Source organism: Rhodnius prolixus, unplaced genomic scaffold, assembly GCF_049639745.1.
Source record: "Rhodnius prolixus isolate KJV_2025 unplaced genomic scaffold, Rpr scaffold_45, whole genome shotgun sequence".
NCBI classification, from domain to species: domain Eukaryota; kingdom Metazoa; phylum Arthropoda; class Insecta; order Hemiptera; family Reduviidae; genus Rhodnius; species Rhodnius prolixus.
This window is the reverse complement of record NW_027411610.1, coordinates 40,195-65,061: the sequence shown is the minus strand read 5'-3', so window position 1 is coordinate 65,061 and position 24,867 is coordinate 40,195. Positions and strand designations below refer to the sequence as shown.

At 32.0% G+C, this 24,867-nt stretch overlaps 1 protein-coding gene across 2 annotated transcripts in view; it reads right to left on the bottom strand.

The window, feature by feature from the left end:
- Positions 1 to 24,867, bottom strand: part of LOC141455277 (uncharacterized) — a 48,414-nt gene that overhangs the window by 10,668 nt on the left and 12,879 nt on the right. Inside the window, exon 1 of one of the 2 annotated variants that reach the window (XM_074130192.1) lies at positions 20,423 to 20,708. The exons of the other annotated variant lie outside the window; for it this stretch is intronic. Coding sequence (XP_073986293.1) covers positions 20,423 to 20,488 — 66 coding nt within the window. The 5' untranslated portion in view covers positions 20,489 to 20,708. Of the gene's footprint in view, positions 1 to 20,422; positions 20,709 to 24,867 lie in introns of those variants that run through there. 2 annotated transcript variants of the gene reach the window in all.

Sequence of the window (24,867 nt, the reverse complement as noted above, 5' to 3'; positions counted from 1 at the left end):
GTAAAAAATGGCCATGGGCCATACTATTTGTTTTTCTTCCTACAGAATAATTTGCACAAAGTTGGTCATTAGTGTCTACCCCTCCTTTGGTAGCATTGTAAAAAGTTATAATCTCGGGTTTATTTTTGTTCCCTGTTCCGCTGTCAATGGATTTATTGCTATGCATTTTAGATAACAAAATTACTGCTCGTATGAGCTGGGTCAATATGACCCAAAGTGACGGCTGAAGGGTTAATCTAGATTTAGATTTAATCTCATATTCTTGTATTTATGATTATGTCAACAAAAAAAAATATTTATTTTTTTATAATGATTTAAAGCGCGTCAACCTCTGAGGTTATTGGCGCCCGGAGCTTTTTCCAGTGCATTGCCAGCCTCCGGACAATGTTCTCTCGTTACAAACAACACTGTCCATCGCCGGACAGGTGTTTTTAATAATATCTTCTGTAAGGAGTCATTAATACATGATTCTAAGGCGAAGCTAAAGTACTCAGGAATTAAGCCATAAGTAGCTGATTAAGTTGGGCATGATTTATCTGTGACAGGACCAAAAATAAAAACTGATGGAATTCTTGGCGGTGAAGTTTGACTATGTAACTGTTACAGCACTCGAATCTAATTTATCTTGATCGCTCTACATCCTAATGCAGGCTAACAGTATGATACTAAATAAATTGATTACATTAATCATAATCACGAAAATGTTATTTAATAAATGAAGTGTAAATGTTAAAGTTACGAGAGGGTTACCAACTGGTAAGGTTAGGCTTGTCCGATTGTTTATATTCATATATTTAATAATAAAGAGTACGGGACCTACTTTCTTGTCTGTAATAGATTGCAGCGTTGTGTAACCGTCCAGTGCTTATTAGAAACTCTTTAACAAAAACTTACAGTTTAAAATGTTAAGTATAAGGGTTGATTAAACGCCAAAAGGTACACAAATCAGCAAGTACCCAACATTTCATTAATACTTCATTAATATTTAAGTAATTCTACTGCATTAATTTTCATTAATATTTTTTTGAATTTATTAGATGTTTCACAGACTCTTATGCTGGCCATTTTAATCTACAAAATATTTGTTCAAGTAGAACACCATTTAACTTAGATTGACTGTAACATCTAATCAACAAACTATTAATCACAGGTTAAAAAGAAAAACTTTATTAAAAAAAATAAAAAAAAAATATGAGGCTAGAAAATTCAAAAACTTTTTTAAAAAAATGCTTACACCAACATTCATCAATGATTTCATTTATTTATTTTTATTTTTAAATAAAAATCGTCGGTTTAAGTTCATTCTTCGATTAAAGTAATTGTTACTTTATGTAGTAGTCAAAAGTTTATAATAATAGGTAATAATTAATCTGGCTTTATAGAAAATAATATAGTTTTCTTCAATTACATTCTCAATCTAGGTATTCTTCCCACAGTATTATATATTTGGAATATAAGATAAATAAGATATGCATATTTTTATGACAGCTAACATAATTATTCCAGTATTTTATTATAAGTAAAATTAGAGGGACTACATTAAATTACAATTGAGAAATGAATAATTACTGTTGAATAATTTACTTGATATTACCTACGCGTTATTTGTGCTCACAAATACTTCGGAAAGACGAATTCTAGACTGAAATATTGTTTTAAATCCGTGATTCAAATTTAAATAGTAGCCGACTCTACCTTAGTCTTTTTCTACTTTAACGTGCATGTACATACTCGTACATACATGTGACTACTCAGAATAAATAGCATAATAAAGATAAATCAGAAGAATAATTTGGAATAAAGCTAAAATAAAGTACCTATTTAATTATGAAGATATAATATACATTTTATCATAATTATAACAAAAAAATAAAATATTATGAATGAACAAAGGGAAGGGATTAGCTATGCGTTTAGCGTATTGGATTCCCACGTGGAGGTTCCGGGTTCGAATCCAGCTGCAGACCCTTAGATTTTCTCTTTCTAAGAGCTTCTTACAGCTCACTGTCCGGGTGATGGACAGTGTTGTCTGTAACGAGAGAACACTGTCCGGAGGCCGGCAGTGCACTGAAAAAAGCTCCGGGCGCCAATAACCTTAGATGTTGAAGCGACTTAAATCATAAAAAAAAGAAAAAGAAAATGAATGAACTGGCCAGCATAAGGGTCTGTGAAACATCTAATAAATTCAAAAAAATATTAATGAAAATTAATGCAGTAGAATTACTTAAATATTAATGAAGTATTAATGAAATGTTGGGTACTTGCTGATTTGTGTACCTTTTGGCGTTTAATCAACCCTTATACTTAACATTTTAAACTGTAAGTTTTTGTTAAAGAGATTTTTGTACCTTTTGGATAGATTTTCCTTTTGTATGTTTTGCAAAGTTACATATCTGCTTTACAGATTTTTTTAAAATTTGGAAAAAACAATTCTATCATTATAACCTGATAAGGTGTTAAGTCGGAGTTACTACCACTGGTGAGATCTTTTTAAAGAATGATTATAGTTGCGGTCCCCCAAACCATCCTCAATAACAATTTTTTTGAGAAAGCGTTTTGAATAAAATAGGAAGGTAATTTGTACGTAAATAGCAAAAATAAACTACGATTGCAGTACTTCTCCCTAAAAGGCGAAGAGGCAAAGATTTTGAATCGAACGACAATTCATTGATTTAAATCGGTTCACTCATTGATAATTTTAACGATTGCAGTACTTCCTCTTAGTCGGTGTAAGAGCATGATGGTACTTCACAGCCACGTAGAGGAGCTTTAACCACTTCTTCTTGCTAAATTTTATCAAAATCAGACTAAGCGTTATAGAAATATTGGTAAACATAGTTTTAGAAAGGGCCTAACTTGGGTGGGGCAAACTCCCCTCCTTATGAGGCACAGCGTCGAGACTTTAAAAGTGCAAATCTGTACAAAATTTCGATTCGAATGACACTTCATTCATGAAAATCGGTACACGTGTCGATAATTTGAAACGATTGCTATACTTCCCCTTAACAAGTGTAAGAGCAGATCGTCGCTTTAATGTTAATGTTTAGAATAATTAAAAAGATTTTTAGAAAACCATTAATAATAAAATTGTTGTGGGTTTGTTTTAATTTTAAACTTAATTTTGGGTTTTTAATTGTTCAACCTGTATTATTTTAGCCTCCTTTTTATTCAACGACCAAAAAAAAGTACTTTTTAGATAAATTTTCTTTTTGGTCTATTTTGCAAAGTTACCTATCTGCTTTACAGATTTATTTAAAATTTGAAATAAGCAATACTATCATTTTAACCTGATAAGTTGCTAAATCGGAACCGTAACCACCACTGGAGAGATCTTTTTAAAGAATGATTATAGTTGCGGTCCCCAAACCATCCTCAATAACAATTTTTTTGAAAAAGCGTTTTGAATAAAAAGGAAGGTATTTGTACGTAAATAGAAAAATTAAATTGCGATTTTAGTACTTCCTTTTAAGAGGAGTAAGAAAAATAAACTGCGAATACATTACTTCTCCCTAAAATGCAAAGAGATGAAGATTTTGAATCGAACATCAATTCATTGATGTAAATCGGTTCACTCATTGATAATTTTAACGATTGCAGTACTTCCTCTTAGTAGGAGTAAGAGCATGATGGCACTTCACAGCCACGTAGAGAAGCTTTAATCACTTTTTCGTGATAAATTTTATCAAAATCGGACTAAGCGTTATAGAAATATTGGTAATAATAGTTTTAGAAAGGGCCTTATTTGGGTGGGGCGAACTCCCCTCCTTATAAGGCACAGCGTCAGACTTTCATAGGACAAATCTGTAAAAAATTTTGATTCGAATGACACTTCATTCTTGAAAATCGGTTCACGTGTCGATAATTTGAAACGATTGCTATACTTCCCCTTAAAAAGTGTAAGAGCAGATCGCCACTTTAATGTTTCCTAGGGGAGCCCTAACCCTATCATCTTCCCAAATTTTATCAAAATCGGGCCAAGACTTACAGAGTAATTAGTAATAATAACTTTGGAGGGGGCCTTACATAAAGGGGGCTAACTCCTCTCCCATTCGGTGTACAGCTTCGAGACCCCCAAAAGGCACATCTACATAAAATTCCGAATCGAATGACACCTCATTCAAGAAAATTGGTTCACGCGTTTAGGCGCTACGTTGTTTACAAAAAAGGTAACAACAACAACAACAACAACAACAACAACAACAACAACAACAACAACAACAACAACAACAACAACAACAACAACAACAACAACAACAACAACAACAACAACAACAACAACAACAACAACAACAACAACAACAACAACAACAACAACAACAACAACAACAACAACAACAACAACAACAACAACAACAACAACAACAACAACAACAACAACAACAACAACAACAACAACAACAACAACAACAACAACAACAACAACAACAACAACAACAACAACAACAACAACAACAACAACAACAACAACAACAACAACAACAACAACAACAACAACAACAACAACAACAACAACAACAACAACAACAACAACAACAACAACAACAACAACAACAACAACAACAACAACAACAACAACAACAACAACAACAACAACAACAACAACAACAACAACAACAACAACAACAACAACAACAACAACAACAACAACAACAACAACAACAACAACAACAACAACAACAACAACAACAACAACAACAACAACAACAACAACAACAACAACAACAACAAGACTAATTTTTGAAAATGCCTTTTTTGCTCATTTTCAGCAACTTTTTTCTCGTAATCTACTAAATCTAGGTTTGGCCAAAAAAATTACAGGCATAAAGGAGGATTTGCCCTTTATTTTAAAGGAAATTTGAGAATTTTATCTTTTACAGAAAAAGAGAAAAAAATTGTCAAAGTTGGGTGTTTTTCAACGTTACGCTTTTTCGTGCAGTTTTTGATGGTCAACCCTTATACAACTGTCCTACCGGACAGTTTTAATAAAGTACAGATATCTAGTTATACTTTTATAGCCCCAAGTCGAAGCTGTTCCCACCTACATTTCTAAACGATCAATCGTGAAGCCTTTACAATACTTTCTTAAATCTTATATTGCTGAAGTTTCAGCGTACAGGCAGCTTTTACAAAACTTATTTAGTATATCAAAAATTTATATAAGGAAATTTTAAACCCACTTGTAAGCGGTAGAGAGGAGAAATTTAAATAAATAATTGGTTGAACAGAAGTGCGAGAATACTAAACAATTTTGGACGATCTATGCACTTATACAAGGTGACCAGAGTTATATGCTCCACCCACTTTTTTTTAAAAAAGGCGGGAAATTTCGAAAAAATAGAAAACACGTATTTAATCATTTTTAGTCTAGTTTATTTTCAGTGGTTGCCCCATTTTTTTAAACCCCTGTATCTCGAGATACAGCATCCAACATTTTTTTTTCAAATGGAACGTTACATTTTTTTTTGCATATTTTTATAGTATTTGAGCTCCAAAAAAAAACAAATTTTTTTTTTTGAATTCGGTTAGTTTTTTCAAAAGTTGTGGTAATTTAAAATATGAAAAACAAATTTCCGTTTATTGTTTCAGAACATGGACTGATGCCACGGGATTAAGGTTACTGTACACTTTATTTATTAGATATTCCCACAAAAAATAGTCCATTGGGGTTAAGTCCAGAGATCGAGGTGGCCATTGGGATGGATCAATGAGTCTCTAAGCACTTTTCATGGAAATTTCTGTACAACTCTCGCATTATGTGCCGGGCAACCATCTTGTTGAAAATACATATCTAGCCGACGTTGTAGAGGAACATCTTCAAGCAGAACTGGCAAAATGTCTCTTAAAAAAAGTTAGATTCCTTGCACCAGTTAAGTTCTCTCTGTAGAAGTATGGGCTGATTAGTTCGATTTCCTAAAACTCCACACCAAACGTTTGTAGAAAAAAACAACCTGAACGTCGAATAAATCTAGCCTGCCTAGATCTTGACTTCGCCACCGTAAGTGCTGCTACAAGCAAAGCGTGGGAGTCCAGAGCTTTGGCTTGCCTATCCGTTGGTTGTGCCCAGTTTGAACAGATTCTTTAAAAAAAATAACGTAATTTTGACAATAAACGGAAATTTGTTTTTCATATATTAAATTACCATAACTTTTGACCGATTTCAAAAAATTTATTTTTGTTTTTTTTAGGAGCTCAAATACTATAAAAATATGACGTTCCATTTAAAAAAACAAAGTTGGATGCTGTATCTCGAGATACAGGGGTTTCAAAAAATGGGTCAATCAATAAAAATAAACTAGACTAAAAATGATTAAATACGTGTTTTTTATTTTTTCGAAATTTCCTGCCGTTTTTAAAAACAAAGTGGGTGGAGCCTATAACTCTGGTCACCCTGTATTATGTAACTGCCATGAAAATTCGATTATATTATATTAATAAGATGACTTCATATTTAAAATGGGTTCTGTGAGAGTTAGCTTATCGCGACTAACATCTAAGGTTATTGGCGCCCGGAGCTTTTTCCAGTGCACTGCTGGCCACCAGACAGTGTCCTCTCGGTGCAGACAACACTGTCCATCACCGGTGAGAGAGCTGTAAGAAGCTCCTAGAAAGAGAAAATCTAAGGGGCCCAGCAGTTGGATTCGAACTTGGGATCTCCGCGTGCGAATCCAGTATACGCTAACCGCATAGCTTACACTGTTTTTATTGCCGGGAATATTGAAGCCAACAATCATTTAATTTAAATTCAATGTTTTTCAAGAGATTGGTACATTTTTTTTATTTTGAGAACTATATAAAGTGGAATAAAGTGATTTGTTTTGTTACAATTTAGATTATGTAGAGTAAAACAATTTTAAGAAACACCTCATTTACAGAAAACTTCTGATATTTTGCTATAGTTAGTATTTTGTTTAAAGCGAATCAATCTAGCCACTTTCAATAAGAAAATACAGACAATAAGACTGATGAGTCTTTTCGGGCAGCTATCGAATCAAAACCAACTCAACTGCTCTGCAATATCTAGACACTATGAATATACAGGGTGAACCAGTAAGTATTGTCCATAGGCCTACTGCGTGTAGTACATCTAAAGTGGAGTTCAATGACGTATTGGCCAACTTCATATTTTCCTCTGTTCTTGAGTGACGTCGCTTTAAAGTTTTTTTCTAAAATCATTACTTTTTTCCAATAAAAATGTTATTACTCAGAAAGTTTTAGTCCGAATTTGATTCTGATGACACGGTTAGAAAGACACATAAATTTCCTAAAAATTGACACCATTTTGAAGCATAAGTTATTCTCCAAACAGCCTCAATCTTCCTCCTGGATACTGGAAAAATAAAAAGTAACAGAAATTTTTAAGAAAACTCATTAGGCCCTTATGTGATCATTATCAGACCTAGGTGCTGGCACTTTTTATAAAAGTTTCCTTGTCTAAATGGGCTTTCAAACGGTATATCATTTTCCAGGATTCCTTTTATCTACGTATGAAAAATTACGTTTGTTTTGCAAGAAAACGTTAAAAAAAAAAAAAATTAAAGACTTTGATTTCGTCAAAATATTTCGTCCTTTTTAGGCACGCGTACCACTTGGTAGTCCATCATGCTAAATTGTACCACTTCGTAAAAATGATTGTATTTCGTGAAATTTGTTATTCCGAGTGTGTTATTTTGCTATTATAATCTTTATTTGTGCAGAGATACAATGTATCTGTTACAAAGGAGTTCAAGTTCACTTTATAAACTTTGTAAAGTGTAAGATCTTAGTTTTAAAACATTTTTTAAATAATTAAAAATTGCGTACATATTTTTCTCTTCAAAATTATTAATTAATTTACAAAGTTCTTCTTTAGGATTATTATATTTGTGCCCAAATCTTCTAAATTAATTTCTTTTAAGCATTCAACTACCTGTAAGTACTAATTAAATTTAATGTTGCTTGGATAGAACTTACTCATTACAATCCAGTCTCTTTAAGCAGATTTTTACGCATAATTATCATTTAAGTTCTGTCACATGATAATTCTATTAAATTTTCTTCATCTTTTAACGATAATGAAGTAGCTTTTCCTAAATTTTCTTTATAGAAAAGGGGGTTTGAAATCCAATTATCATTTGTGTTTTCGGATTTTGGAAAGTACACCATGAAAGACAATTTTTATCCTGTTAATTGTGCTATTATATTTTCTCGTATATCTTGAGACAGACTAACCTTATTACTGTACATATTAACAACTTTACTGTTCAATATTATTAATTAAAATAATTTATATGTATTATAGGAAAAAACGTTTCTATAATATTTTTATGTTTAAAATGTTTTTGTCCACTATTATTGATTATTTTTCGTTTGTTCTAGAAAATAATAAAACTTTCTTTAATTTTTATTACCTTTTAATGAACGTTGAAAAATTTATATTGTGTATTCAATTAGCGTTCAGTTTTCTGTAACTCGACCAACCCGCATAGCCACGCCCTGTAGAAGGCAATATATTTGTCGAAACGTTGGCAAAAAACGACGAAATATTTTTGTTTTTCTTTCAAGATCGGATTTCTCGCTAATTGAATCCTTAATACTTTCTTTAATTAGAGATAAATTCATTAGAATTTCAAGTTTATTCTTTATAAAAGAAAGTTAGCGAATATATCTCACCAGAATACATAATCAAGGACTACAAGTGTACGCCAGAATTAAACAAAGGAGTTTACAAGCAATGGGAGAAAGTGTTGAAAATAATAAATAATTATAATAATACACAATTATAGAATTAGAACTGTTTTATGTGCGTGTGTAATCAACATATTGTTCTACCAATTTCTACAAATAAAATACATATATTTTATCCACTAGTGAGAGAATTGGCTTTTCTTTATGTTTGAATTCCCATGGAACACTTGTCAATCTCAAAAATAATTAGCTAAAAAGAATTGTGGAAAATTTAACCACTTGTTAGTGTAATCAAATCCGGCAACTTGCTTTGTCCTTTACTTTCTCTTTTTAGCTGTCAAAAGATTAGAGACGCGTAATTTGATTAACCATATCTCTGAGCAAAACAATTCATTCGCAGGGAACTAATATTTAAATTAAGATTTCGATAAATTTGGACCACTTTCTCTGCTGACATTAATTATTAAAATTCAAAATTACAAGCTTCCTTTAAAAAAATAGTCCTTTTTTCCTTTATTTCTCTTACCCCTTTTATAAGAGGAAATACTGTGATCGTTGCATGTCTTTATTTTAGATTCCCTGAGCACGATACAGTAGTTTTTACAAATTGATCTGTGTGTGAAATAAAATATACAGGGTGTTCCATTTTAAGAAATTCTCAAATGCATTTCATTCTTAAACGGTTGATCTGAGCCAAAAATGGTAGAGGAAAAATTTGTTGCCCGTCACCTCTAGTTTCAGAATATGTGACATGATTTTAGATTCCTGCCCGCATACGCGTCTGAAGCGCGACCAAAAGTAAGGGTTTGCAGTTGACCCCCATTTTCATATACACCGTTTTACAGAGTATAAAAAGTTATGAAAGAAACCGGAAACCGCAATTCGATATCTTCAAAATTAAAGGTGCTAGGCCATTTCAAAATCTGGTATTTATTAATCATATTTCAATTTTTTAACTTGTTATCAAAGAGAAAGAAGAGCACGCGATAGGTCATTTTTATGTATTTTTTCATCCCCTTTCTACTAAAAATATTGCCAAGGCAGTAAAGCTAGTATTTTTCTTAATATCGGGAAATAAGTCGTTTTCCGAGTGATTTTTCTAAGACAAATCAAATGTTAAGAGCTTTAAATGTTCTCAAGCATACACAAAATGGCTAAAAATTAATTTTACATCTGTTACAAACAAGAAGGTTTAATAATTTTTTGTTAATTTTAGGAGAGTTGCGTTTAATTACCAAAAAAAATTGGAAACCTCCTGCCACATATTTAAGTGATCAATATCTTTCATGTAAAGGATCAAACTTATTCCTTAATTTATCAAATAATGCACTTTACTCAACTTGTGAAGCATGTACTGTGTCTTCAAAGGTGCCTCCTCTGGCTCGCAAGCCAGATTAGCCTGAAGGTTATCAACTGCTCTCTGTATCTGAGGTAAATTAAGGAATAAGTTTGATCCTTTACATGAAAGATATTGATCACTTAAATATGTGGCAGGACGTTTCCAATTTTTTTTAGTAATTAAACGCAACTCTCCCAAAATTACCAAATAATTATTAAACCTTCTTGTTGGTAACAGATGTAAAATTATATTTTAGCCATTTTGTGTATGCTTGAGAACATCTAAAGCTCTTAACATTTGATTTTTCTAAGAAAAATCACTCGGAAAACGACTTATTTCACGATATTAAGAAAAATACTGTGTATATGAAAAAAGGGGTGAACTGCAAACCCTTACTTTTTGGTCGCGCGTCAGCCGTGTATGCGGGCAGGAATCTAAAATCAAGTCACATATTCTGAAACTAGAGATGACGGGCAACAATATTTTTCCTCTACCATTTTTCGCTCAGATCAACCGTTTAAGCATGAAATGCATTTGAGCCGTCTTATAAAATGAACAGCCTGCATAATGGTAATCCACATTCTAAAGGATATGATATTAATTCGACTTTGGATTTGTATACAAATAACACGCAATTATTACATAGTTTTGAAATGCTAAGAAAAATTAATTTGATCTCCTTTATTCTTTTCTTTTTTAATCAACATGAAACCAGCGCAATAGACACAATATGTGGTCCTTGCAAGAAAGTGACATTTTGAAATAATATCTCTGATCATAAACATGATTTATTGTTTATTATTGTTACCATATTTTTTCGGAATAAAAGAGGCGAATTGATGGAACACTCGCACTTTGCCAAACATTGCTAGAGGAATTTTTTTTGACAACTCTTCGCTCCGTTTGAAAAAGATCTTTCTAGAAAAATGTTTTAAAAATAAAAATGTTTTTTTAAATAAAAGTTTATTCAAAGAACAAATACATCCTTTTATAATAGAGGAGAAAATAAACCTTATACGGCAAGGAAAATCGTAGGGTTTTGTTTGAATTTAATGTTTTGAGGCTAAAAAATAAACTTAATTAAATTGCATGGATCTCCCCGAAGCGCTATTTTCTTTATAACAGTTTTTTTCTATTTTCAATTTATTTAAAAACATCGTGAGCCACCAAAAAATTACCTCGAGGGCCGCTAGTCTAAGACCCCCGCAGTAGACTATCGATTATAATTAACCAACATTACTACCGTGAGGAGCTTGCTCAACTTCGTGAAAGAGTAAGGAAAAAAATGACCCGATTTGTGGAAGAACAAGTCACGGGGTTCTCCATCAAGACAACGGCGCCGGCTCACACTGCATTGTCTGTCAAGACGTTTCTAACCAAGTACAACAACATCCCAGTTTTAGGCCATCCGCCTTATTCGCCTGACCTGCCGGCCCCAAGTGACTTTTATCTGTTCCCCCAAAATCAAATCAGCATTAAAAGGAATACGATTTCAGTCCGTTGAAGCTGTGAAAGAAAAAGCGGCACGCGTCATGCAGGAGCTCACAGAAAAAGACTTCCAGCACTGTTACAGAACAATGGTAAATTCGCATGGAGCGTTGTAGGGATAGGGGAGGGGTGTATATTGAAGGTGATAATAACTAAATATGTATAAATTTAAAATAAAATGTTTTATAGCAATTGTCTCGTTATTTAATAGCCACACCTCAAAAACTCGGCATGGGGCGAGAATAGGACAATCTGAAACAAAGTGGAAGATATCTTCCTTAGTAAATGCAACGTGTGTGCATTCCTGCTGTTCTTAGGCATTGTAGAGTTTGTGGTAATTTTCTTCATCGCTTCCGATACTTAAAGTGCTTCATCAACGCATGTTAGTTCTGCATTTAAGCAGCTTGCAGATAGTGTACAAATTGGAAGCCTGCATCCTTTCTTTCACTCTGTCTCAAGACAAAATATTCCTACCAATGAGAAATTATAGATTGTAATCCAATATAACAGATAAATCCGGTGAAAGATTTTTTCAATTTTGGATGCTCGGTGGTCATAGGTCTAAAGAAAACAGCAGCTTCGGAAAACAATAAAAGAAAAAGAGTTACATCTATTTGCCCAATTTTTGGTACCAGACTAAAAGAACATTCATGAGATAACGCACAATAATTTACATAATTAGCAAGAAAACATCTGCAGTAATTTGTTAATAAAATACTTGAAATGGTAACTACAATTGCATATAAAAATCTTATTAGTCTATTTCAAAACTTATTTCTGCACAGCATTCAATAAATCAGAATTTAGTAGAAATCGTTTAAATTTCTTGCATTTTTAGGAAAAGAGAATGCTCTAGAATATACATCACCTTTCCTCTACTCTAATGAATGTCCACAGATTCAATATATTTTTACATTCATTTTGAATTGAAATCATGTCTAAGCTAAAGGAAAAGACAGTGTTTACATTAAGTGAATGTGATTTACAAAAAAAAAAAAAAAAGGTTATAATGGTAAGTATGAAGATATTGTGCTAACATTGATAGCCAGGTTAGAAGTAAAGTTCTAAGTGAAGGCGAATGATAGCAATGAAATTAATGTCAAAAGGAAATAAAACAAATAAATGACAAGATAAAGTTCAAGGCAAAAATGGGAATACGAAAAAAGATAATAAAGATGTAGAAGGAAGGAGTCTCGAGTAGAAGATGGCAGAAGGAAAAGGTAATTTTCTTCATCACAAATTATGCAAATGAAGATACTGAAATTGAATCAATTCAATCAAATTGAACATAAATTTAAACAGCAATTTAAAAATTAAATAATTTTTTTTAGCAGTGTGACCAACATTGAAAGATTTTAGAATAATCTGTTTTAACAGAAGTCAATTGGATAATGAGCAATGTTTATTTTATTTAAATGGCGGAGGCTGGATAAGTTTAGTTAAGTTTATTAAAGCAGCATCTTCTTACAGAAATTTTTTAATCACAGAATTAATTTTTAGTTACAAAGGAATTATTATTAGTTACAAGATTATGCTATTTTGTTCATTGTATACAGGGTGTACACGGAGGAGTGGTCGAAACTTCGGGAGGTGATTCAACAGCTCAATTGCAACAAAAAATATTCTATTCACTTTGGCCCGATTCTCAATAGTGTCCAAGTTATTTGCATTTTTAACTTTTCCGTCGATATTCGCGTTTTTCGACATAAAAACGGTCGTAACTTTTCTATTCTTCATCCTACAACAAATCTGTTTATTCCAAACGAAAGAGCATTAAATTTCCTATAAATCTGCTTGGCACAAAGCCTCAAAACGATTCTAATAACAATGAAATATTTACTTTAATGTCTAAAAAATTCGTTCTCGATGATTTTTGTTAAAATTTTCAACTGCATTTTTTCAATGGTTAATGAATCAAGGAATCACATAATTTCAGAAAAAGTTGCGCATTTATTGAGCTTTAAGACCATATGGATTTTTTTGGTTATTAATAAAACCCTACCCCGAACAGAGGGGTGTAAATGCAGAAAACTGGGATTTTGCGAACTGACTTTTCACTACTAATTTACTCAAATATCAATTTTTACCATTTTAGTAACCATTTTAGTTTAGTACAATTAGTATTTTATAAAACGGAAGTAAAAAATAAAGTAGCAATAAAACACAAAAGTAAAAATGTACAATAGGCAGGTGCCTAGCTAAAACTGCTACAAAAATTGTTCGAACTATTCAAACAAGGAAGTGGGAAAGAATTGTGGCAAATTTTTAGTTTCTTGACTACAATTGTTTGTGCAACATATTTTAACGACATAATGGAGGTTTTTTTTCATCAAAGTTAATTAATAATAATTCAAAATTAATCAATTTTTGGAGAGGGAACAAAAAGAATATAACCATTTTATTTTTAAATTTTTATTAATGAACTTTGATCAAAACAGCCTCCATTATGTCATTAAAATAAGTTGCACAAACAATTGTAGTCAACTACAGCGTTTTATTGCTACTTTACTTTTTAGTTCCGTTTTATTAAATAATAATTGTTAAAAACTAAAATGGTTACTTTTCTTTTTGTTCCTTCTCCAAAAATTGACATTTGAGTAAATTAGTAGTGAAAAGTCGGTTACGCAAAATCCCAGTTTTCTGCATTTACACCCCTCTGTTCGGGGTAGGGTTTTATTAATAACCAAAAAAATCCATATGGTCTTAAAGCTCAATAAATGTGCAACTTTTTCTGAAATTATGTGATTTCTTGATTCATTAATAATTGAAAAAATGCAGTTGAAAACTTTAACAGAAATCATCGAGAACGAATTTTTTAGACATTAAAGTAAAAATTTCATTGTTATAAGAATCGTTTTGAGGCTCTGTACCAAGCAAATTTATAGGAAATTTAATTCTCTTTCGTTTGGAATAAGCAGATTTGTGGTAGGATAAAGGATAGAAAAGTTACGGCCGTTTTAATGGCGAAAAACGCGAATATCGACGGAAAAGTTAAAAATGCAAATATCTTGGACACTATTGAAAATCGGGTCAAAGTGAATAGAATATTTTTTGTTGCATTTGAGCTGGTGAATCACCTCCCCAAGTTTCGACCACTCCTCCGTATACACCCTGTATACTATATCTTTTTTTCCCTTTCTTTTGTTGTTAAATTGGAGCATATTATTTAATTTATTTTTCTCTTTACTGAATCATGCATACTATATATTTGTTTCTTATTATTATTAATTTTGATAACAACTTGACAGATTACATTGCTCTATTCAGTACAAATCTGGGGACTAAGGTATTTAGACAGTTTAGAATATGCCCAAAAAAATTTTTATAAACGTCTTTTTCATTTATTAAAATCTACTCCGTACTACATAATACTGTTGGAAACTGGATTATCTCATATGGCCACCACTGTTTTTAAGCTTGCGTTGAAATAGTTTTGCAAAGTATTAGAAATGGATCGATCCAGATTACCTCGTATTTGTTATGACAGACTATTACATCTCGACTCTTTACCGTCAAATAATATTAAGATCAACTGGGTAACCCAAATTAAGGATTTTTTTTTATAAATGTTGGTTACAACCATCTTTGGGAAATGCAGGATTCTGTAATTGTTATAATTTGAAATTAATTTACTACCAATCAATCAATTTCAAATTTTAACAATAAATGCAAAATATTCCCTAATTTAGACGTTTCAGTAACCAAAATTATTTGTTTTTTAAATTCTGTACGAAACACATAAAAAATGAAGTGATTTTAACGTTAATTAATCGAAGTTTTTCAAAAATGTATATTTTTCTTAATATTGTTTTCTTTTAAATACAGCTTCTTTAAATATTCATAACTTTGAAAATAAAAAGGCCATCAAAATGATTCCAACTGCATTGTCTTTATTAAAACTGTCCGGTAGGACAGTTGTATAAGGGTTGACCATCAAAAACTGCACGAAAAAGCGTAACGTTGAAAAACACCCAACTTTGACAATTTTTTTCTCTTTTTCTATAAAAGATAAAATTCCCAAATTTTCTTTAAAATAAAGGGCAAACCCTCCTTTATGCCTGTAATTTTTTTGCAATTACCCAGATCTAATAGATTTCGAGAAATATGTTGCTGAAAATAGGCCAAAACGGCCTTTTCAGAAAATGTTCTTGTTCTTGTTGTTCTTGTTACCTTTTTTGTAAACAACGTAGCGCCTAAACGCGTGAACCGATTTTCATGAATGAGGTGTCATTCGATTCAATATTTTATGTAGATGTGTCTTTTGGGGGTCCCGACGCTGTACATCGAATGGGAGAGGAGTTAGCCCCCTTTATGTAAGGCCCCCTTCAAAATTGTTATTACTAATTACTCTGTAAATCTTGGCCCGATTTTGATAAAATTTGGTAGGATGATAGAGTTAGGGCTCCCCTAAGTAACATTAAAGCGGCGATCAGCTCTTACACTTGTTAAGGGAAAGTATAGCAATCGTTTCAAATTATCAACACGTGAACCGATTTTCATGAATGATGTGTCATTCGAATCGAAATTTTGTACAGATTTGCACTTTAAAAGCCTGGACGCTGTGCCTCATAAGGAGAGGAGTTCGCCCCACCCAAATAAGACCCTTTCTAAAACTATTATTACCAATATTTCTATAACGCTTAGTCCGATTTTGATAAAATTCAGCTCAAATAAGTGGTTAAAGCTCCTCTGCGTGGCTGTGAAGTGCTATCATGCTCTTGCACCTACTAAGAGGAAGTACTGCAATCGTTTAAATTATCAATGAGTGAACCGATTTAAATCAATGAATTGTCGTTCGATTAAAAAATCTTTGTCTCTTTGCCTAGAAGTACTGCAATCGCAGTTTTTTTTTCTTACTCCTCTTAAAAGGAAGTACTGAAATCGCAGTTTAATTTTGCTATTTACGTACAAATACCTTCCTATGTTATTCAAAACGCTTTTTTAAAAAAAATTGTTATTGAGGATGGTTTGGGGGTCCGCAACTATAATCATTCTTTAAATAGATCTCTCCAGTGGTAGTTACGGTTCCGACTTAACACCTTATCAGGTTATAATGATAGAATTGCTTATTCCAAATTAAAAAAAAAATCTGTAAAGCAGACATGTAATTTTGCAAAATAGACAAAAAGGAAAATCCATCCAAAAGGTACAAAAATCTCTCTAACAAAAACTTACAGTTTAAAATGTTAAGTATAAGGGTTGATTAAATGCCAAAAGGTACACAAATCAGCAAGTACCCAACATTTCATTAATTCTTCATTAATATTTAAGTAATTTTACTGCATTAATATTCATTAATATTTTTTAGAATTTATTAGATGTCACAGACCCTTATGCTGGCCACTTCATTTATAATATTTTTTTGTTATAATTATGATCAATCACATATACGTACATGCATGTTAAAGTAGAAAAAGACAAAGTTAGAGTCGGCTACTGTCTTGAATTCGTCTTACTGAAATATTCGTTAGCACAAATAACACACAGTTAATAACAAGTAGATTATTCAACAATTATTGATTTCTCAATTGTAATTTAATTTAGTCCCCCTAATTTTACTTATAGTAAAATACTGGAATAATTAGCTGCCCTAAAAATATGCATATCTTATTTATTTTATATTACATATATACAACATTGTGGGAAGAACACCTAGATTGAGAATATAATTGAAGAAAACTACATTATTTGCGATAAAGCCAGATAATTATTACCTATTATTATAAACGTTTGACTACTACATAAAATAACAATTACTTTAATCGAAGAATGAACTTAAACCGACGATTTTTATTTAAAAATAAAAATAAATAAATAAAATAAACAAAATCATTGATGTAAGTTTTTTATAAAAAAAAGTTTTGAATTTTTTAGCCTCATAATTTTTTTATATTTTTATAACGTTTTTTTTTTAACCTGTAATTAACAGTTTGATCTATATAACTAGATATTACAGTCAATCTACAGTGCTAATTGAACATATATTTTGTAGACGAAAATGGCCAGCATAAGGGTCTGTGACATCTAATAAATTCTAAAAAATATTAATGAAAATTAATGCAGTAAAATTACTTAAATATTAATGAAGAATTAATGAAATGTTGGGTACTCGCTGATTTGTGTACCTTTTGGCGTTTAATCAACCCTTATACTTAACATTTTAAACTGTAAGTTTTTGTTAAAGAGTAGCAAATTATATTTAAATAAACTTTGTACAATTACATGTTTTGCTAATAATTTGAAAAGATACAAAACATTTAATAAGCATTTTTTATATATATAAAAAAAAAAGCAAAACAAAAATTTGTTGATCAATGGTAGCGGCCTCTAAATATTAATCGATTTTGCTCTATTTCGAACGAAACGTTTTGTTTTTAAATGAACTTTGATTTTCCGCCCGGCGCTCTTTAAAATTTAAAAGTCATCATTTTTTGAAACACCCTAATCTACATTCAATCACCATGTATGGCAATGGTGGGCAAACTTTTTTAATGGGGGGGCCACAAAGTTTAAGAAATTCTAGAGGAGGGCCAGAATTATAGAAAAAATGCATTTTGTGTTAAAGCTTTTAATCATAATATTATAAAAATATTACAGCATTACACACTTGGGTAACTACGCGGCTAGTTTAGCTTCACCTATAGGTTATGCATCTATTATTCTACTAAGTAGAATCTACTTTATACTTCTCGACTGTCAAAACGTAATTATAGCGGGCCATATACTATCCGTGTCGATGGACCCTCGGCGGGCCGGATTAAATACTTTCGCGGGCCGGAGTTGGCCCGCGGGCCGTACTTTGCCCATCACTGATGTATGGTATTGCCTTAAGGTATTATCTCTTCTTGCACACAGACTATCTAGGATAGTCGCCCTTAAAATAATTTGAAGACTACACGGAAAAAAGGGGATTTTGACGAAAATAATTAAATAAAATAAAATAATAATAATTTTTTTGGCATCATTATGTATTAGTTCATCACACAAACTTTCAGATAGGTCAACTTAATTGAATGTAATGGTTTTAGTCTCAAGAGTTATAGCCAGATGAAGGTATGGTATACACTGAGAAAAACGGGTGAAGTCCATCCAAAACACGGACAGAAAGAGTTGTAGTCCTGCTGGTGTGGATTTCTAAGCTGTATTAAATTTTTTTGGCCTGGTTTTATGAAATTTATATATTATAAGTTACATAAGTTCATTCAAAAATAAAATTAGAAAATTTGTAAACAATATTATTATTTTCTGAAACTCAATTAGTCATGAACACCCTGTATGATGGATGACTAGACTCGCAGACGAATAGAATTTTGTCGTGGGAGTTGCAATGGTAGTTTATATAGTGAAATATGATCTCTATATTACATTATATTCTTATTTTCACAATCTGATTCGAGGGTTATACTAAGAAACTGAAATATAGACATACAGACAAACAGACACAGAGGCCCCAATTTTTATAAAATATTTGTTCGATACTTTTAAGGAATATTTAAGAATGGTCCATTCAATGCACTGTACAAATTACAAAAGCATATTTCAATAAACACTAAAACTGTAACGTTTCAAACTTTAAAGTTGCTCTCCTGAAAAAATCTATAAAATGGACTTAAGTTCTTCCTGTGTAGTCTTCAATTGAAAAGAAGGTACAAGCATTGGTTCACTCTCTTTCTAACAAATCACCTCAGTTTTGAAGACACTTTGGATTCTTTGCATAGTTGGCTCACCCAGATTGATTTGTTGTCCAGAAAGTATTAAGGAGTCTCATCTGGAGGAATCTGTGTTCAGTCGGAGCGTTTTTGTCCTGTACAGCTACTTAATCGCTGAACAACAGACATAGTAGGTACCACGGCAGAGTTTTCTGACGGTTTAACATTCCAGGAATTGCGTTGGTTTTTTAAGCTAAGAGGAGAACTTCTCTACTTAAATTATAGGCCTTGGATAGACAAGAGACCCTGATCTAGAAAAGTGTTGTCTTGTGACAATACAGGGTGAACCAATAAGTAATGTTCACCTACTGTGTGAAGTACATACATCTAAAGTGGAGTTCAATGACATATTGGTCCACTTCATATGTTACACTATTCTTGAGTGACGTCACTAATTTTTTTTTCTAAAATCATTACTTTTTTTGCAATAAAAATGTTATTACTCAGAAAGTTTTAGTCCAAATTCGATTCTGATAACACGGTTAGAAAGACAGATAAATTTCCTAAAAATTGACACCATTTCGAAGCATAAGTTATTCTCCAAACAGCCACAATCTTCCTCCTGGATACTGGAAAAATAAAAGAAATCGAAATTTTTAAGAAAACTTACGTGATCATTATCAGACCAAGGTACTGGTAGTTTTTATAAAAGTTTCCTTGTTTAATGGGCTTTCTAACGGTATATCATTTTCCAGGATTCCTTTTAACTTCGTACGAGAAATTACGTTTGTTTTGCAAGAAAACGTGTTCACGAGCATTCAAAAACTCTTTTAGATGGAGCCAGTAGTCAATTTTAAAGTAGACTGTCCTAAAATAAGGAAGTCAAAGGTTACAAATTGCACTTTAAACATTTACTTCTGATTTCTCTGAAATATTTGAGAAAATGTTAGGAAATGGTTGCAGTATCTATGTGGTAGTAGTAAAGTAATTGCCTATTTTTTCAGGCGGGGCTTAACGTCCAACTACCAATTAGGGTGTCGTGGACGGAGGCGACTAGCAAATATACTTTACTGTAAAATTTCTTTTATTAACCATTAAATAAATCCAAGGCCTACAGACCGGGGAATCGAACCCAGTAACCACAATACATATTAGCTTCACAGGTCTCGCCTCTAACCGCTCGGCTACCGTGGCGCCTATGTACCAACAAATCCAGATGAATGTTTACAATTTATATAAAACCCTTTTCTTATTCTGTAAAATTCTTGCAGAAAAAACTTACCCCAGACCTGGCTTGGATAGATATGAGTAAAAATTGTACTTTACAGCCCAAAATCGCCATCTTCATTCTTCGGCGACCCCCACAGTAGACAGTTTCCTCCAGCTCTTTTTCCGTAGCCTTTAATCCCTTTACTGGGACAATATTACCACAAAATTCCTCTATAGTAACACCAACTCTAAGATCCTCCAGGTACACGAAAATTGTCAGTAGAAATCCGGCTATGCCGAGAAACAGCGGAAGTCGTAGGCTAGGTTCTCTTTTGTCGAGAAAATCATCTTTCGTGGCTCACATTCAACTAACTCCCTCTACTCGTATGCATTGTTTATGTCCACTGTTCACAGACAGGCGAACACCTTTGTTATGTGTCCGAAGTTCAGCTTTTTCTCTCTGTTATACCTTACTAACTACGTATCTTTATTTGCCTTATATCTTAGGTGTAGAGTTTACGTATTACAACACTTATTAAAATTACAATTATTTAAATTAAAATTGTTAAAAATTTTTGTTACCAAATTTTTTTCGGTAACAATTTGCGATGCTATCTCTTGTGTATTTTTTAAAGTTAGTCTTTAAGAGTGGGGCTAAAAACAAATTTGAAGAAACTTCCTCAAACGGAACAATCAATAATCAATGGATTGATTAACTTTTTGAGATTGTAGAACAACTACTAAGATCTCCGTAAACTTCGTACAAGTATACACATAAATTACGTACAGATTTATTGCTTTTGCATATTATCTTTATTTAGCAAAATTCATTTTTGTGGCCAGTTTTAGGCAGAAGGGTTTGAGTAAGCCTTTCCCCAGTAAGTTAAAAGTTACTCGTATTTTCATTCCTAACACATAATGACATCACTTGTGATTAAGATACTTATAAAATGAGGGTGGGGTGCGCTCAGTGTTGAAAGTAAGCGTAAGAGAAAGTAACTGTACCAAAAACAAAAACTGTTAATTGTCCCACTTACACCCGGAGTAGTGTTTCCTCGCTTTATGTTACATAATTTGGACTATAAATACACGCATATATAACAGTGGAAAAGGTTGCAGCATATTATACAGTTTAAACTGAATGTAGAAATTAGCCGATACAAAGCTACAAGCAAAGTTGATCTCATTCTTGCCACTTTCGATTAACATTATGTAAATAAGATATTTAAAACTAATATACAAATTCATAAATTTCTTTCAACTATACTTGAGCTGAAATGATGTTTGTTCTAAACTTATTTACTCAAAATATTTAATAATTTCCAGTGTTGTGGATTTTTTGAATTAGTAAACAAAAACAAATATTTTGTGAACACACACAAAAATTTCAACCTGCAAATTTTATAACGTAATGAATTATAACTACTATTTACGGGAGGGAATTAGCTATGAGGTTGGCATACTGGACTCCCACGCGGAGGTCCCGGGTTCGAATCCAGCTGCTGACCCTTAGATTTTCTCTTCCTAGGAGCTTCTTACAGCTCACTGTCCGGAGGCCGGCAGTACACTGGAAAAAGCTGCGGGCGCCAATAACCTTAGATGTTGACGCGCCTTAAATCATAAAAAAAAAAAAAAACTACTATTTACTAGATCTCTAAACTGCACATCATACTGGAATAACGCAATAGAGGCAACCAACCCCTCTGTGCTCAAAATACTCTAAAACGGATTTCGAAAGTAACTTTAAAAAAAACAAAAACAAAAAATACTGATCAACGCGTAATGTAATGTAAGTTAAGTAGTAAAGAAACTGCAGTAAGCTTTAATCACCAATGAATACAAAATGCACATTTCGTCTGTGGATAGGGTTGCCAACTCTATAAAGTTCTAAAAAAGGACAATCTAAAACAATTAGGCACATTCAGGGCCGTCGACAGGATTTTGGGGCTCGGGAATATATATAATTCGTTTTCCTTCTTTTTTAGGTATACACGCAGAGACTCCGCCTCCGGGCCCCGGGGAAAACTCCCTTTTCCCCTGTACATTTATATCTTACGCACTTATTCATGAAAAGTTCATCGTTAAATCAATAACCTGTTGACCTATTCCAGGGGTCGGCAACCTGCGGCTCGCGAGCCGCATGCGGCTCTTTTATCCAAATTTTGTGGCTCTTCAGCCTGTCCTGTGTTATATTGTTGTTTAGTTACTAGTGTTAATTGTCATGTGATAATAATAACGTATGTTGAGTTTAAAATACAGAATTGTATAAAAACGTTAATAAAGAATATCTGGAATAATTCTAGAGTTCTTTCTTGTAATAGTAGAGATATTACATGTCCAAAATATATTGTATATTTTAATTTTATTCAAATCAAATGAAAATTTCATTTATAAAAGTACAGATATTTTTTCAAAAAGAATTTTAAATGTGATAGGTTTGAAACTGAATAGAGTTATATTAAAATAAAGTACGTAATTATAAAAGACTGGCGCCATTTTCATTCAAATGCAGGTTTAGTTATTATTTATTCGTTTATTTACTTTGTAATATGTGAAAATAAATATATAAAACATTTAAATGTTACTGAATATCGTAAAATAATAATTTGTGATCACAAATGATCTACAGAGTTTCTTTACACTATCATCCTTGCGGCTCTTGGTAAGATTTATTAAAATTATTTAAGGAAGAATGGCTCTCAACTTAAAATAGGTTGCCGACCCCTGACCTATTCAGTTCAGTTAGAATAGGTAAAACAACACGCCAAATGAAGAAGTCTCAGAAGTCAGAACTTAAATCAAAAATACAATAAAATAAATTAGATTTGTGTGAACAATATCTGAAAAAAGGACAAAAGGCGTCCTTTCCTAATTTAAGAAAGGACAAGGACAACCAGGTGTTAAAAAAGGACTGCCCTTTCCAAAAAAGAGCAGTTGGCAACCCTGTCTGTGGAATTTATTATAGACTCGAAAATTTAATGACGCATTTTTCACTCTTATATAATTAATACACTTAGACACAGGGCCGTACATTTTACAGGATAAATAAACTTAAAACTACAGTAATGCTGTACTAAACTTGCACAGTAAGTTACACCCGAATACAATCAACCTAAGTTAAATGGTATGCTAATATTTACTAAATATGAGACAAAATTTTTCAATTTCTTTTTCATACAAAAATTTGTGTCCGTCGGTCAGTACTATTTTCTGGTAGATGTTTTTATGTGAACCGAAGTGAGCTGTTATAATTTGTCTTATTATTATTTGAATTGAAGAGCTTGGTGCAAAAAGGAGTTATCTACATTTTTTTTCGGAAAATGTGTTTAGTGGCGCCCCCTAAAAGTATGTTCAATTCTACATCTTTTGGTGCACAAACGAGTCTTTATGCAGACTCGGTTTATCATTACTCATTCTCTAACCTAGGTTAAATTTGGAGTTTTCTACTGCAGATAACTTTCTTTTGCTCCAAACAGAAAAGATGACGCAATCAATCATTAGGTTTATTTAATGTTTATATTAGGTAGATATTATTATTTTTCTTTTTGACAGGCATAATAATATATCTAACATTCGCTTCGACAAGACACAAAATGCCACTTAAAAGCTCAAAAACAAGAAATCTGTTGACTAAAGTACTTAATATGTACTCAAGTTTTACTGAAAATTATGATTTTGGTGCAAAAAAGAGTTAACTTCAAAATAACTTTTGCTTATAGCAAGCTTAAAAAAATGCCCTAGAAAGTTCATATTGAGCCCCAAATGACCCCATCACAATATATTAACTAATCCTTACGGCAGACACAACATAAGGAATACATCTTAAAGTATATTTAGTTTTATGTCCCTACTAACAATTTTAAAAAACTGTAGATAATTCCTTTTTGCACCAAGCTCTTCAATTATTACTTCTCCCAAAGTATAGTTTGTATAATTTTTTGTTCTATATTTGATAATAAACCAACTTCTCTGGAACATACGCACGCGTAAAAACAGATAAATAAGTAAATACAAAAAAAAAATAAATAAAATACGCTACCCTACATAAAAATGGCCAGAATAAGGGTCTGCCTGTGACATCTAATAAATTCTAAAAAATAATAATGAAAATTTAATGGATATAATTACTTAAATGATATTATTACTTAACAAAAACTTACAGTTTAAAAAGTTAAGTATAAGGGTTGATTAAACGATAAAAGGTACACAAATCAGCAAGTACCCATCATTTCATTTATACTTCAATGATATCATTTAAGTGATTTTACTACATTAATTTTCAATTATATTTATTAGATGTCACAGACCCTTGTGTTGGCCAGTTCATTCATAATATTTTTTTTGTTATAATTTTGATAAAATGTATAATATATCTTCGTTATTAAATAGGTACTTTATTAACTCTATTCCAAATTATTCTTCTGATATGCCCTTTATTCTGAACTGTCACATATACCTGCACGTTAAAGTAGAAAAAGACAAATTAAGAGTTGATTACTGTTGAAATTTGAATCACGG